The sequence below is a fragment of the Leptidea sinapis genome, chromosome 32 (genome assembly GCF_905404315.1).
Source record: "Leptidea sinapis chromosome 32, ilLepSina1.1, whole genome shotgun sequence".
In the NCBI taxonomy this organism is placed as follows: domain Eukaryota; kingdom Metazoa; phylum Arthropoda; class Insecta; order Lepidoptera; family Pieridae; genus Leptidea; species Leptidea sinapis.
The window spans coordinates 10,045,132-10,061,119 of record NC_066296.1 but is presented as its reverse complement, the minus strand read 5'-3'; the positions used below and the strand labels follow the sequence as shown (position 1 = coordinate 10,061,119).

General features: G+C 38.9%; 1 protein-coding gene across 1 annotated transcript in view; it reads left to right on the top strand.

Annotated features, from left to right (window-relative positions):
- LOC126974293 (uncharacterized) overlaps nucleotides 1-15,988 on the top strand; it is a 55,505-nt gene that overhangs the window by 31,825 nt on the left and 7,692 nt on the right. The window contains exon 3 of the mRNA XM_050821763.1: nucleotides 6,983-7,727. Coding sequence (XP_050677720.1) covers nucleotides 6,984-7,727 — 744 coding nt within the window. The 5' untranslated portion in view covers nucleotide 6,983. The remainder of the gene's footprint in view (nucleotides 1-6,982; nucleotides 7,728-15,988) is intronic.

Here is a 15,988-nt window from a genome sequence, read left to right as displayed (position 1 = left end):
CTCCCCGTGATAAATGCGGTAGAAGACACAATGAAGCGACGTCTCTACGCAACGCCAAGTGATCCAGCCGTTCACAGAGCACTGTGTCCCCGACAATTCGAGCTGCTCTGCGTTGCACGCGGTCAAATGGATCGAGCTGATACTGGGGTGCGCCAGACCAGAGACGACAGCAATACTCCATGTGTGGCCGGACCTGCGCTTTGTAGAGCGCTAGTATGTGGGCCGGCTTGAAGTATTGCCGTGCTCTATTAATGACGCCCAGTTTCTTTGAAGCCAATTTGGCTTTGCCTTCCAGATGACCACGAAATTGGCAATCGCTCGAGATTTCGAGACCCAGTATTCCGATACTAGGCGAGGCTTTGAGGGAAGTGTTGTCGAAGAGCGTTGTGATACGACAAATGGGTTTTTTTTTAGTGGTAAACGCGCAAACTTAAGTCTTCTGGGGGTTAAATTGGACAAGGTTCAATTTTCCCCATTCCGTGACCTTCTCAAGAGAGGACTCGATAGAAGACACAAGTTTCTCCCGGCACTGGTCGACGATTTCCCGAGAGAGACCTGCATGGCCAGTGTATACAGCATCACCAGTGCTGTCGTCTGCAATGAATGTTGGGGGTGTCCAACATATCATTGATATGCAGAAGAATCAGCGTGGGAGACAGCACACAGCCTTGGGGCACTCCAGCATTCACGGGCTTCGGGTTCGAGCAATATCCGTCGACAACGACCTGTATGCTGCGCCCAGTGAGGAAGCTGGAGGTCCACTTGTACAAGCTCTCGGGAAGCCCAAATGATGGAAGTTTGGAGAGGAGCGCCTTGTGCCATACACGATCAAAGGCCTTCGCTATATCCAGGCTAACTGCCAGGCCTTCCCCCTTGCTTTCAATAGCCGCTGCCCATCTATGTGTTAGGTATACCAGAAGATCACCTGCCAAGCGACCATGGCGAAACCCGTATTGTCGGTCGTTGATCAACTGGTGACCCTCTAGATATACCAAGAGCTGACGGCTAATTATGCTCTCCATGATTTTGGAGAGCAGGGAGGTAATAGCAATAGGCCTGTAGTTTGCCGGATCCGAACTGTCTCCTTTTTTTTTTTAATTGGATGGACAAGGGCTGACTTCCATGAGTCAGGGACTACGCCTTTAGAATAAGACTGCCGGAATAAACGCGTTAGCACCGGCGTCAACTCAGGGGCACACGTTCTAAGCACGATTGGAGAAATGCCATCGGCCCGCTCGACTTCCTGACGTCCAACGAAAACAGAGCTCGCCTAACAGTTTTCTGTCTGAACTGTACTTCAGGCATAGAGCTCTGACACCGCGGGATGGTCGGCGGTGTTTTTCGTTGTCGTCAAGAGTCGAGTTGGAGGCGAAGAGAGTGCACAAGAGATCGGCTTTCTCTTTTGCCGTATGGGCCAGGGTGTCATTCCTCATGTGTAACGGCATGGACGGCTGGCTGAAGTTACCAAGAGCAGCTTTCGACAACGACCAGAACTTGCGTGTTCCGGTCGTAACTGGAAAGCTGCTCGCCGATTTTGACGACGTGTTTTGACTTAGCACGGGCGATTTGCCGCTTAAAAAATCTGGAGGCACGGTTGTATTTCCTCTTAAGAACTGTGCAGTTCGGATCCTTTGCGCCCAGCTCCGCATCCCAAGCTCGATACGCCTGTTTTTTGCAGTCAGATGCTGCTTTAACTGACGCATCGAACCAGGGCTGTGATCTGCCACCGATGGGTACTACAGAGTTTGGTATAAAAATATCCATAGCCTGTAGTATCACATCGGCTACTGCAACGGCGCAGGCACTAGGATCATCCGAAGGGAAACAAACCCTGCCCCAAGGGTAGGATGCAAAAAAGGAACGCATCCTATCCCAATCTGCTGACTTGTAGTGCCAAACGCGGCGGGTCGTTGGTGGTCTGCGACGTTGGCGTCGGATAGGCACTACACTCCTGACCAGGCAATGGTCGGACGTTCCGAGAGGGGCGTCGACAAAGACCTGGTAACCATCGGGATGTGTAGTCAGCAGAAGATCCAATAAGGACGGCATGTGGCTATCCACATCCGGGAGCCGCGTTGGCGACTCGACCAATTGGGACAGACCATACGCCAACGCAAAATTATGCACAGATCGCCCTGCGTAGTCTGTGGTACGTGATCCAAGCCATTCGGCATTGTGCCCGTTGAAATCACCCAAGACTACGATTTCAGCGGAGGGGATTTGTGCAAGCACGTCGTCAATTGCCGCTTGAATGCAGCCCATGAGATGATCGGTTTCTGCGTTACCACTATGGGACCTGTAGACACACGCATAGATGCGGACGCGGTCCTCTAAATCTACGCGGAGCCAGAGAGTGGACAGGTCCCTACCCTCAAAATTGCCGAGACGGCGACAGCAGATATCCTCCCTAACGTCATGCAACATACCCCAGCATGAGGCAAAAAATTGTGCTCAATTTTGTACCCGGGGTACGTTAAATATGACGTATCGCTAGGTCGAGATATCTGCGTCTCCGTAAGGAAACACAAGGCCGGCTGTGCCGTCTCAAGGTGGTGGTGGACGGCGTTTAAATTGGAGTGAATTCCCCTGATATTGCAAAAGTCCACGTTGAGTGTGGACGGAGTGTGCCGTGGTGTTACTGCCTCGTTTGTCCTTGGTCATGCGCGGTTCTGTGCCCTCCCCAGAATACGAAGGGCAGCCCGAGCTAGATTGCTCGGGGAGGGATTCTCGGACTCTGGTAGAGCCGGTACCCTCCTGGGGTAAAATCTTTTTAAGCTCCACTGTCATATTCGGGTGGAGAGGGGGGGGGGGGGAATGTCCACCGGTCCTCGACACTAACCTATGCGAAACATAGCGGCACTAGGCCGCTACTTCACGCCGGTATTCTGTGCGAGTGTGGTAATTAACCCGGACGAGCCTGGCCCGATTGTGCTGACGTCAAAAGACGGCAGCGTGACTCTCCCACTTCTAAAAAGCCCTTAGTCGCCTCTTACGACACCCATGGGCCTGGGACTTCCCTATTCTTTTTACGCCCCGGGAAAAGTACAGGGCAACTCTACTACTACTCTACTTTTATACGATAGGCATATCGTTTTAACAAATTGCCGGAGACCGAGGAGGTATTATTACTAACCTTTATATGCTAGTAAAGTAAAGTTATTCCCAATTTTAAACTTTTTGTCTTTATCTTACCTTTGAGCTATTCTCTACAGAATTATATGAGAGGGAGAAGTAATTTTCAACTTGGCATTTATAAATAAGACGGAAGTAATTATAGCTTCTCTTTAAATTAAGATTCACTGCACCAGAAACAGTATGTTAAATATAATTTAGCCATGTATAGTACCTATTTTTTCAATGCCGTCCCACTGTCAGGCGTTTGTTGAAGATAAGCTTTCTCTATTTCTCTTATTAACAATAAGAAGATCATTCCCAGATATTTTGTCAACTAATCTTATGCGACCTGGTATGCATTTAAGCATTGAGAGCAAATGTTGTTGCAAAGTGTGATATATGCATGGACAAAATTTATTCATTGGCTCTTATTAGCCAATCACAAAGCTATCTTGCGATGAAGTAAGGACTGTTTTTGAGTATTTTATCGCTTTCTCCTCCTGATGAATCCTCTCACACGTAGGATGATTGTCAGTATAGAATAGATACAGTGCGGGTCCTATTACACTGCCCTGCGATACACCTGCATCTATTTCGTATAATGGCGTTACATCTTCGCCTTGCTTCATAAAAAAGTTTAGTTTTCAAGAACGATCTTAAATATTGCTAGAACTATATTGCAACAGACTTTTTATTTTTTTTATTAAATCCCATTAAAATCCCTTTTCTAATTAATAATTATATTTTATTTATCGTCAGCTGAGATACGAATTATTTTCTATTTCATCTAGTTTCGTCCGGGGGATTATGTGCTTTTTTCTGGGCAATTCCCTGATGCTTATATTTCTGTGCGACATAAATTGTATTTGAGGTTTTAAGTGCAGCAAGCCAAGCAGATTGCTAGGCGCAATGATATTGACTCTCGGAATTCCAATCTGTTTTTATTGTATGCAAGCGGTGTAGCTTTTTAATTACTTTGTTTTGTTTTTATCTCTCTGTGTATTCCACTGATTTGGAGATATCAATTTAAATTTGAGAAAATGAATCTTAACTCATCGCTTAAATTCATCGAGGTGGTAATAATATTGGTTAATGAATTAGTTATGAATTTTTAATTTCGTTTACAATTTACGTGACAACAAATTAAAAGAAGCATTATTCTGAAGTTGAACTCAAAATGAATTGTAATGATGTATTAAATAATAATAATAAAGCCTATTTATTTCATATCCTTAATATGTATATGTACATTTTAGATGTTGTTATGTAGTGTTAGTTTATATATTTCTTAATATCTAGATGTTAGTACGTCTTACTTATTTGTATGGGTTATTTATTTATTTGGATATGAACCCCTCCTCGGATGAAGGCCTCCTCCAACTTTTTTCACGCGTCTCTGTCTTTACCTGTTATTTGCCAGTCGTTCCCGGCTATTTCCATTACTTCATCAGCCCACCTTCTTTTCGGTCTTCCTACTCGTCGTTTTCCTTTCGGTCCCTTCCACTGCGTGATTTTGAGTGTCCGCCTGCTGTCTTTATAGAGAGTTACGTGACCAGCCCATTGCCATTTCAATTTAAGGGCTTGCATGAGGGCATCAGTTACCTTAGTTTTTTGTCTAATTTCTTCACTTCTGACTTTGTGTATTTTCCTTATTTTTAATATGCTTCGCTCAATGGCTCTTTGTGTTACCCACCATCCAAGGATATATTATATTCGTATGAAACAACAAACAATTACGCACGCAGTTACCTCATGCATAATATTGAGATTTGTACGATAACATTTCTTCAAGGTTCTAAGGAATCTTTCCAATTGAAATTGATTGTCAATATTTGCACACTCCACTAGAGCCCGCTGATTTTATATTTATGTATTTTATATTTATATACACAATTTTATAATTTATCCAATATTTACATAGATGAGACAGAAAATATTCCACACGCACTTAACATATACACATATGCACACAACACTCACAAAAACACACAGTAACGCACGCACATACACACTCACACATAGGTACGTACATTTATCATTTATGTTTATAATAATAAAAAATGACTTGCATGTTCTTTAAGAATTAAAAATTATAATTGTTAATCTATGTCGCTGTAATTGTTAAGGTGTTCAAAAATAACTTTCCAAATATTTAAATTGTAAATTTTTATATTCATTTCATAACCTTATTATATTCATTTCATAACTTTATTGTTATTTCACCACCATGTCAGTAAAACTTTTGTTAAAAATAACACATTGCCGAAATGGAAGAGCAGAGTCGCCTGGTACAGGCATTATTTGCCTAAAAGGTGACTCCGGCCACTAGCTGCTGTAAACTATGTTTTTAAGAGAAATAAATTATTAAAAAAAAATATTATTAAAAAAAAATACGTTAGGGAAAAGGATTCTTCTTATATATTTTTTTTTCGGCGATCTTGACCAGATCGTCGGTCCATCTTGTGCGGGGCCTACCAACACTGCGTCTTCCGGTACGTGGTCGCCATTCGAGGACTTTACTGCCCTAACGGCCATCTATCCATCGAACTATGTGCCCTGCCCACTGCCACTTCAGTTTCGAAATCATTTGGACTATATCGGTAACTTTGGTTCTCCTACGGAACTCGTTATTTCTGATTCGATCTCGCAGGGAAACTCCGAGCATAGCCCTCTCCATTGCCCTCTGAGCGACCATGAGCTTTATCTTTTCTGCGTACCGTAAGTCATAACAAACTACGTAAATTTTTACTAAGTGGCTAAAGATGTGTGTGGTCTTTCGTTATCGTGATGAAAGACAACAAACTTATTATTGATCAATTCAGGCCGCTTTCTTTCAACTTCTTGCTTTGCTTGCTCATAATTGGAATCGATGTTTCTGCCCTGCCGTAATAGCTTGTCACCCAATTGCGAGTTAAACCTTTTAATCACCAATAATCAATCTCTTCAAAACCGGTTTGGTTTTATTACGTCTCAATAAAGAATCACAAAAGAGTACGAGCTTCATTAGCTTTCTTTCAGAGAGCTTGTATGGCGCATCTAGATTAGTAGAGCTAGTTTGTGGACCTTGCTTTTTTCAATACAATTTCAAATGGGTCTAAACTGTTTTGTATAATTAATTCCCAGTTCTTCAACTACTGATATGCCGATTTTACTTCATTTTTGAAAAAAATGCGTCCATTTTATCAGTTACAGGGCGATCAGAGCGAGGTGCATCTTTGACATCAAAATTCCCGGATTGAAAAAAGTGAAACCAACTTAGTGCTCACTAACACTGCATTAGGTCACTAGAAGTGGCTTGCGTTGCATTATTGTTTTTTTTTGTAGTAAAATTATAAATAATATATTATATCGGATTTCTCCATGAGATTCACTAATTTTGACAAAAATAAAACAAATAAAAATAGCTGAAAAATTATTTTATTAATTTGTTTCGTTCTTGATAATATGTGACCTTTTAGTATCATTAAAACTAGGCAGATATAAAAAGAACTTCTAAAGAGCTGTATGCTAAAATACTTTTACCTTCTTCGACCTATTATACCCTAAGCGGTTTAAATGTAGACAGTATGTTTTGATGTTCTATTAATATCTTACTTTAATTGAATTCATATTTTTACAATAGATATATTCTTGAAAATAATAATACTTTAACTGAAATGTTACATTTAATAAACAGACATTTCAAAATTGCGTCTAGTTGAAATAGAAATAGAAGAAAACGTTTAACATAACTATCTGAAAGTTTTATTAAAGGTTTTTCCTATGGTAAATTGATATTAATTGTCTCATTGTAATTTCTGAAAAACAAAAATATTACTGAGTAGGTATAACAATGAATAATTTTCACACGATAACCCCTACATTCCAGGATGCCACGCCTAGAGCAGCCTCCGGAAGACTTCCGCCGCATTCTGCGGGAGAAAGCGCTGAGCCACAGCCTGTTCTACTGGAAGCTGGGCGCCGGAGCGACACCCGCGCGCGCGGCCGGCCAGGCCCTGCGTCACGGCCAGGCCCTGCGTCACGGCCAGGCCCTGCGTCACGGCCCGCCGGGGTCCCCGCGCCGGCTGAGCGACAGTTCGGTGGAGCGCGCGCCGCCGACCGCGCGTCCGCGACCCGCGCAGCCCCGAGTGAGCGAGCTGTTGAAGCGGTTCGAGGCCGGGCCCATGCAGTACCTGCGGCCGCCCCGCGCCGCCAGCCCCGACGACATCAGCTCGTCCGACGATGACGACCGCGCCGCCGTCCGGCGCCGCAGCCGCGACCTGAGCGACGACTCCGCCGTCGAGCTGGAGCCCCGGCGGCGCCACTCGCACCCGCGGGACCTCACGCCGCCCGCGGACGCCGTGTCCCCGCGCCGCGAGAGGACCCTCATAGAAGCCAACGTGATCGAGCTCGACAGACGAGGCAGCGAGGGCTGCGAGACCCGGGCGCGCTGCGTCAGAACACCTAGCGTGGTCGTCAGCGACTACTCGGACGGTGTCGCCGTGGGAGCCACCCAGGAGGAAGTAGACTGGCTGAGGTCCAGGTCGCTGTCGGCCGACTCCGCCTGCTCCTCGTGTTCCACCCTCTCTAGTCGTGAAGATGACGAGTTCGAGTCTCCGCCGATGCCGAAAAAGGTAAGTCCGTTATTGTACCCGATAATATTGATTGTTATTGTAACGTTACTGCTACTCGTGTGTGTATGAAACTTAGCCCTGTTAGTAAACAAATCTTGTTTTTCAAATAACAGCCCAGCGTTGACTTAGTATTATACAGGCTCTATCCTTGACACTTACCTACAAAAGTGTATACATAAACGTAAAACTTTATAAATATGAATATAGATTATATTAACAGATAGATTTGTAATATGTCCTCTCTATTTAGATACATTGAATAACTTATACAATGGTGACAAATATATTCTATAGGACTATTTACTAACTCGTGTATGTTAATATACAACTTCAATGAATAGTTTCTCTAGACAAATATTACTATTATCCTTTTTATCTCTGTATCTTTAAAAATATATAGGTATTTGTTATATTTCATCGCGTTAGGTACATTATTCGAAATAATCATTATTCAAGAAATTTCGATATTTGAAGCTTAGAGTATGTTGTTTATGTGTATTACTATATATATATATATATAAGAAGAAGACGAAATAACAAAAATGAATGACGCATTAAAGTAATTGTAGTTTAATTATCACAATCGAATAAAACAGATAAAGTGAAAAGTACAATAGAACAAATACCCGGAGCAAGGAAGCTTTATTCGATTATCACCTTCCACGATGACGTCAATAGTTTGTTTTGTCAAACCGGTTCAATATGTAGTTCACGCTATATTATTTAATATTCTGTTGGTTTGAAACTTGACGTTACGAATAATAAATACATTAGAAAAGATCGAATTGTGGAATCGAGAAGAAACCACCAACTTAGTTACAACATTTATTTATAATAATTTGTAACTGGATTCAACAGAGCAAACGTTTTTTATTTTTTCCTTAGTACTTACTTAATATCATTGCGAATTGATCAACGATAAACTTATTATGTATGTCAAATATGAAATGTGTATAAACGACAATCAAACGATAGTGGGCTTTGTAAAAAGTTCAATACAGAACTCACGAAAACATAAGAAGATAGTGAAAAACTAGCACTTTACATAGAGATTAAGTGTGGGCAACATTTAATCTTGCTCATTTTGTGACTTGTGGATTATCGAAAATAAAATGAAAAATATTTGTAGCAATAGAGGAACACACAAAGTTTAATGTTGCCATCCGACGGAAGCTGACATCCGTAAACAAATAGAGCGATACGGTTATTGTTGTTGATAATAAATAGTCGATACAACAGTGATGTGTTGGCGCAGTTGAAGCAGTAACGCAGTTATAAAATATTAAAAGGAAGTTGCCAGCAACTCTTTCCTATCGCGGTAGAGGGGGTTTCGTTTCTTGCTCAATTTAACCCCCAGACCACGGAAGTTTGCGCAGTCACCACTAAAAAAAACTCCATTTGTCGTAATATCACCGCTCTTCGATAACACTTCCCTTAAAGCTTAGCCTAGTATCGGAATTGGAAGTCAAAGCTAAATTGGCTTCGAAGAAGCTGGGCGTCATAAATAGAGCACGGCAATACTTCAAGTCGAACCACATTCTAGCGCTCTACAAAGTGCTAGTCCGGCCACACGTGGAGTATTGCAGTCTCCACCTCGAACCATTTGACCGCGTGCAATAAAGAGCTGTTCGAATTGTTGGGGACCCAGTGTTCTGTGAACACGAATAAAAATAAGGCTCATTAAATAGATGTCCAGCCTAATCGATCTGAGAAGTGAGTCAAGATCTTGCTGATGTTAAGGCGCGTTAATCTAATTTGTTTTGGATTTGCGTTAAAAATTATAAGGATAGAGAAGTAGGAGAATTTGATATACTTAGAAAAAAATGTATATAGTCTGTAGTTTGTAACAAATTCACCATCCTTCTATAGCGTGGAAATGCGTTGGAAATGTATTTTTCTGCATCACAGATCTGTAACAACAACGGTTTTATATTGCACTATTTTTTGAAGACAAGAATTATAATACCTAATATATTATACCTAGGTATAGTTAATATGAATCAAGTTGCATTTTGCACATTCAAATAATGATAAAAAATAATTTCTTTGTTTTCTATATAATTAATTTTCTCATAAAAACATAACTACAATCAATGCATCTACGTACAAAGAATATTATTCTAATTACTCATAATTGCATGATTATTTTCCCCTTGCTTGCTATAATATAATAATTGTTTTGTTATTCATTTATGCACTTTATCTCTAAATATCAAGTTTTATATAACACCTCGTCACTTAATCCCTGACAGGGAAGATAGAAAGTCGCGAATTAAAGTTATTTCAAATTTAAAACTTTTTCGGCCTCACAAATAAACTTAGTATAAAGATCTAACTAAGAATAAACCAAGAATATGTAAAATGTTCACTATATCTCTAATAACATAGTCAAAACAACGTTAATTCTGAAGTAAAATATAGGAACCCAGCACCATACAAGAACCATTGATTATTTATTGTCCTGGCATTAATCTACTATACAATAGGGAGTCTTCTTTGTCAAAGAAGCCTTAATATATTTGTTGAATTTGTGTTCAGTGAGACCTAGTACTGTCTAGTATTTCGTTGTAAAATTGAATACCAAGACTAGGAGGGACTCTAGCCAACCTATTATATTATACACGGCACATACAACTTATTATTTGAGTGAGTCTCTTGGTCTGAATTGAAGTGTTAAAAGTTTTGCGTAACTTAAAAAAACAACATGTTATAACCAAAATATTATGTTTATTTCTTTTCAAAATACTCTCCTTTACATTTTAAACATTTTTTTCATAAAATCGAACCATTTTTCAAAACAGGAGGACCACAGATCTGAAGGCATGTTTTCTATATAATGATTTAACGCTATCACTGCCTCTTCGGAATTTGTAAAAGTGCAACCTCTCATCAAATCTTAGATTTTGGGGAAAATACAGAAATCACAGGGTACTAGGTCGGGGCTATGTGCAGGATGGGTGATGAGTTGTAATTTTTCGGGAGCTAAAAATGACTTAGTTTTGTTGGCCGTATGTGAAGAATTAGTGTTGTCATGATGTAGCAGAACGCGGCTTTATGGTCATCTTTCGCAAACTTTTTTAACACCCTGGGTAAAAAAATGGTAGAATACCACTCGGTATTAAGACTGTTTTGATCTTCAAGTGGAATTGTGCAGATGGGACCCGTAACTGAGAAAAAATGCGATCATTTATTTACCAACATTTCTTGCCTGCCTCACTTTTGTTGGCCTGTTATCATTTTCAAACACCCATTCACAAGATTGCTGTTTTTTTTCGGGTTCAAAACTATAAATCCACGTTTCGTCTCCTGTGACAATGTCATAAACAGCATTATAATGTCGATGGTCGTACTTCATTAGCATCTGTGAACACCATTCCACGTGAGCCCGCTTCTGCTCCGCTGTCAGTTCATAAGGGATCCAACGACAACAAAGTTTCCGAACTTGCAATTCTACGTTCCTTAATTTTATGAATTTGGCTCATACGAATCCCCAATAGTCCTCGAATTGTCTCATAGGTAATCCGCGGGTTTTCTTCAATTAGCCGCTTAACAGTAGCCACATTATTTTCGTTGGCGGCAGTTGAACGCCGCCCTTCACGAAATTCATCATATTGTAAAGAAACCCGACCTATCTCAAATTCAGCAAACCATCACCTCACGGAGCTCAGGCAAGGTGCTTCTCTCCCAAAAGCATTTTGAAGACGAGCAGTATAGTCTTGCGGAGAGAGAGAGAACTTTTAAAATCATAAAAAATCATCGCTCTTAAATCTTTTCGACTTGTGTGATAAAAAACAATTGATAAATTATTTCACGCCAATTGTTTTTTTTTATCACTAAGAAGGTTGCACAGTTTCAAAAAATATAACATTCGAAATTCAAATAGTTCCGATTAGTTAGAAGTGCAAAACTTTTAGTGTGTATATTTCTATTAAAAAGAGCCCAAAAAAAAGAATGCTGGGAGAGTTTCTTGCGCCGCTTCTTCTCTCTCAGAGCGCCATTTGTTTCCGAAGCGGTAGTAGTATCTAGTATATTAGATATGACATCAAAACAAATTCTAAAGGAATCAATTTTGAGAAAATAAATGCCTTTTAAGCCTATTTATGCATGTATTATGAATTGCGTTAGCAGCCCTCTTTTGGAGCACATATATAACATAGACCAAACGAGCTGTATTCACATCAGTCAACTGTCAGCTTTATTTTTTTAATAGCAAAAGCTGCGGACCTCTAGTCTATTTGCTAAGTTGCTGATATTATGGCACCACTATAGTTTATTATCTATTTAGACAAAAGAGAGCAAGTAATAAAGTGAAACTACTTTGCTGTAAAGTGTCAGATTATATTAATGCTGACTCTAATTGCTTCTTTCCAATAAACTTCCGTTTCGATATCTCGATACGTATAGTTACAAACATTTTGAGTTTTTTCCTAGGTAAGTATAGATCATGGACTATTTTATGTTGTTTGTATAAGTAATTTTGAATCTGTGCTTTGTTTTAGTCGACGACGCGGAATCAGTGCGAGTTGGTCCGTTTCACACAGAACCTCTTTGGAGGCTTGTGTAGGTTCCGTCACGACGTTTTCCTTTACCCTAAGAGCCTCATTAAAACCTACCCAATAATACGAGCCGTCATCTCCCGGATGTGACGCAACTCTATTTTGACACATCTATTATGGCTGCCACCTGTTATAACAAAATACATGTACCACAAAATAACTCTATTATAGCACTTCATAATTTTATTACTTACAAACACGCTGAGTGTTGTCAATAACCTAATGAGGTTTACTCACAGTGAAGTATGTGGGTGTCTTAAAAAGTTTTGTGGTATTATTTACTCTATTCTGTTGCCTGCCATATGCAGTTGATAATTAATTTGTTTTAAGTTGTTGTCTATATATCTTCTACTGCTTCTTTGAATTTTGAACAATTCCTTTTGTACATTACGCCGATTAATCTTCGATATATAGATAATGAAAATGGTATTTGTCTGAGGCTCTTTTACGCCTAAACCACTGATCGTATCGACATGAAACTGCCACTATTCGATGCAAAATTTATCCTAGATGGTTTATAGCTAGTTATTTTTTTTATTGTATAATTTATTTCCTTCTAAAATCCGGAACGGCTAGTATTAATATGAAGACATTAGATAATTGTCAATTTACAATCCATAATTTCAAATAATCTTCATACTACTCCTTGTTGGAAAGTGACTGTTCTGAAGGTACTCCTTTTTGTGTTAACGTGACAAATTATCTCAAAGTGAGTCATTTTAAATAAAATATTCTTACCTTATGAAAAATAAGTAATATTAAGTATAAGTAATTTAATTTACCTGCTACGTGTTTTGATTCAAATTCAAATATTTGTAAAACTAAACAAATATTATAACTATATTTATAATACTGTGACTACATAAAATTAAAACTATCATTACGTTGGAGCCTACCAAGAATACTATCAGCATTTCCGCGCTGGATAGCTAAGCTGATCCGTTGACCGAAATAGCTGCCAGCGCATGGGTTTCCAGTAGCCTTATTGAGGCGCGAGGAATTTTGAACATTCTTCGCGTCTGTGGGCCCCACGGGCCAAGTGTCTCGACACCTAACGGCACAAAGATAGTACTCACTGAGACCAACATATTTGCGACACTTGCTGTCTTCGGCAGTCGAAGCAGCAGCCAACATTTGTAATAATTTTTTTAATTTATAAATCACTTATTGAAACACGTAATCTAAAACACATTCTTAAAGCAAAGCCACATTTGAAAGATGATATTTTTAAGCATTATGGTGGACCACCTGCTCATCATATATTGTCGTAAAAAAGCGGTAGGGATGCTCAATCATAGTGATCAAAATAAGTTTATTGTCAACACAAATAACATTACAAACTAGGCTACTATATTAATGTAGTTTGTTTAGTGCTAATTAGCACATAAATTCAGTAGTAGTAGTAATTTTAATTATTTTAACTACTGCTTATGTACTTTATAGTTCTTATATGACTGAGTTCCGACGGGTGTACGAACTGCTCAAAGACTACGGTGACGTGGCGGTTGCATATTTCATTTTAAATTTATGAACTTCATTTGAATAAAACAATTTTTAAAGGATTAAAGCGCGTGTAATCGTTACTGTGTTTTTACATTAGATTTTGCGTATAGTTACATTTTCATTATTATTTGAGTTAACACGACGTTTCGTGACCTTTCCAGGGCTCGTTTCGCTCGCATAAGTCAAAGAAAATACTTGATGACTCTGCTCGTACTCGAAGTTAAATTAAAAATTATAGGCGGACACCTAATATGAAATGAGTCCTGAATTCAATCGATACAGGCATACAATACAAATATTATATGAGACTTATATAATCTCGATCGAGCAACGGGTTTTTAATTAAAATATTCCACCAGAGCTCAAGAATACAAGTTGATTCCAATGTGAATTTGTCCATAACAGTCTTGCTGTGACACAAACTATTTCATGGACGTTGTTGACGTCATTGTATGTATCTCAATCCGACACTGGTTAATGTATTTGAACTTAACTACTTCGTATAATATGTTCGTGTTCAAATATTACATACCTCTGGTTGTTTAGCGTGGGTTCCATTTTATGTTTTGAAATTATAATAAAACAAATTAAGTCCAAAGACATAACGCTAAAATAAGTATTAACGAAAATCGGTTTAATGTATACTTCTAGACAGGCTGTGACAGCTTTGAACACGTCGAAAAAAATAGCGGCAAACTGTTAATATCTATTTTCAGCAACACACACTTAAACAGATTGACATACGTATCGCGAGTGTAAGACTTAGCTTGTCCTGCACACAGGCGTAATAACCCTGGCCATTTATCATGCGTTTTCTAACAGCAAGAGGTTCTATCTGGTCGTATTAATTAACTAAGCATTTTATATTATTCTAGTATAATTAAGCTATATAATATTTATTCCTTTTCATCCTTAAAAACGAAACAGGCAAAATATATGCCATACAGCCAAGCTTGTTTAAAAATAATGTTTATAATTTTTGTAATATGTTATTATGATAGTGTATAAAATATAAAGACGCTCTTTCGTAAGATTTATTTATTGCCATGGTGAGATTTAAATCGAATGCTATATCTTAATATATATAAATTACGTGACACGTTGTTTGTCCGCGATGGACTCCTAAACTAATGAACGGATTTTAATTGGGATTACTTCATGGAGTGCAGTTTAGTCCAACTGGAGAGAAAAGATAGATAGATATTTCGATTTGGGACCCATAATTATTTTTATTTCCAATATTTGTTTTATAAAGACATATTTTCTATGAGATAATTTTTTGACGCACGGTTTGACAGTTCTGGTGTGAAACAATTTCGTTTCAACAACAGCGAGCATATTTTAGGAAATCATTCTTGATGTTACGAAATATTATGGACGAATACATAAAAAAACAGCTTATTAACTATAAATAAACAGTAGAATGTATATGATATATAAATAATTATACACTTGTTAATCACGTTGGTGAACGTTTATTTAAATTATTTATATTATACTTTTTTTTACATTATTATGAAACAAATTGTTACAGTTAATTGTACATGATTTTTTTATGAAAATATGGGACGAGACGAGCAGGACGTTCAGGTGTTGGTAATTGATACGCCCTGCCCATTACAATGCAGTGCCGTTCAGTATTATTGAAAAACCCAAAAATTCTAAACGGCACTACAATTGCGCTCGTCACCTTGAGACATAAGATGTTAAGTCTCATTTGCCGAGCAATTTCACTAGCTACGGCGCCCTTTTGACCAAAAAACAGTAATGTTTACACATAATCACGGTACCCATAATCTAGCCGGTATCCTGTGCAAAGGAACCTCCCACTGGTGATTTGGTTACATTACTGACTTGTGCGCTTACGCTTATTACGCTATTATATACATGTAACTGTAGATAAACCGAGGACAAAGTTACCTTTATAAAATTACAGTAATCATATAATTGCTTATAATGAGCGATAATTATATTATTCTGAACAATGAAGATTGAGAGGCGTAGTAGTATGTCATTACGTTAGGCCGAATTCAAACTGTCGCCGTAGAGATAATATAGCGCGTTTAATTTATCTATTTACATAAAAATAATGGGATATGTAGCTCCCGGGTACAAATTACTGGACTTATGAGATTTAATATAACTGCACAATTGTGAAACTGTTCAGAATTTTCTAGAATCCTGGGCGGCACTGCATTGTTA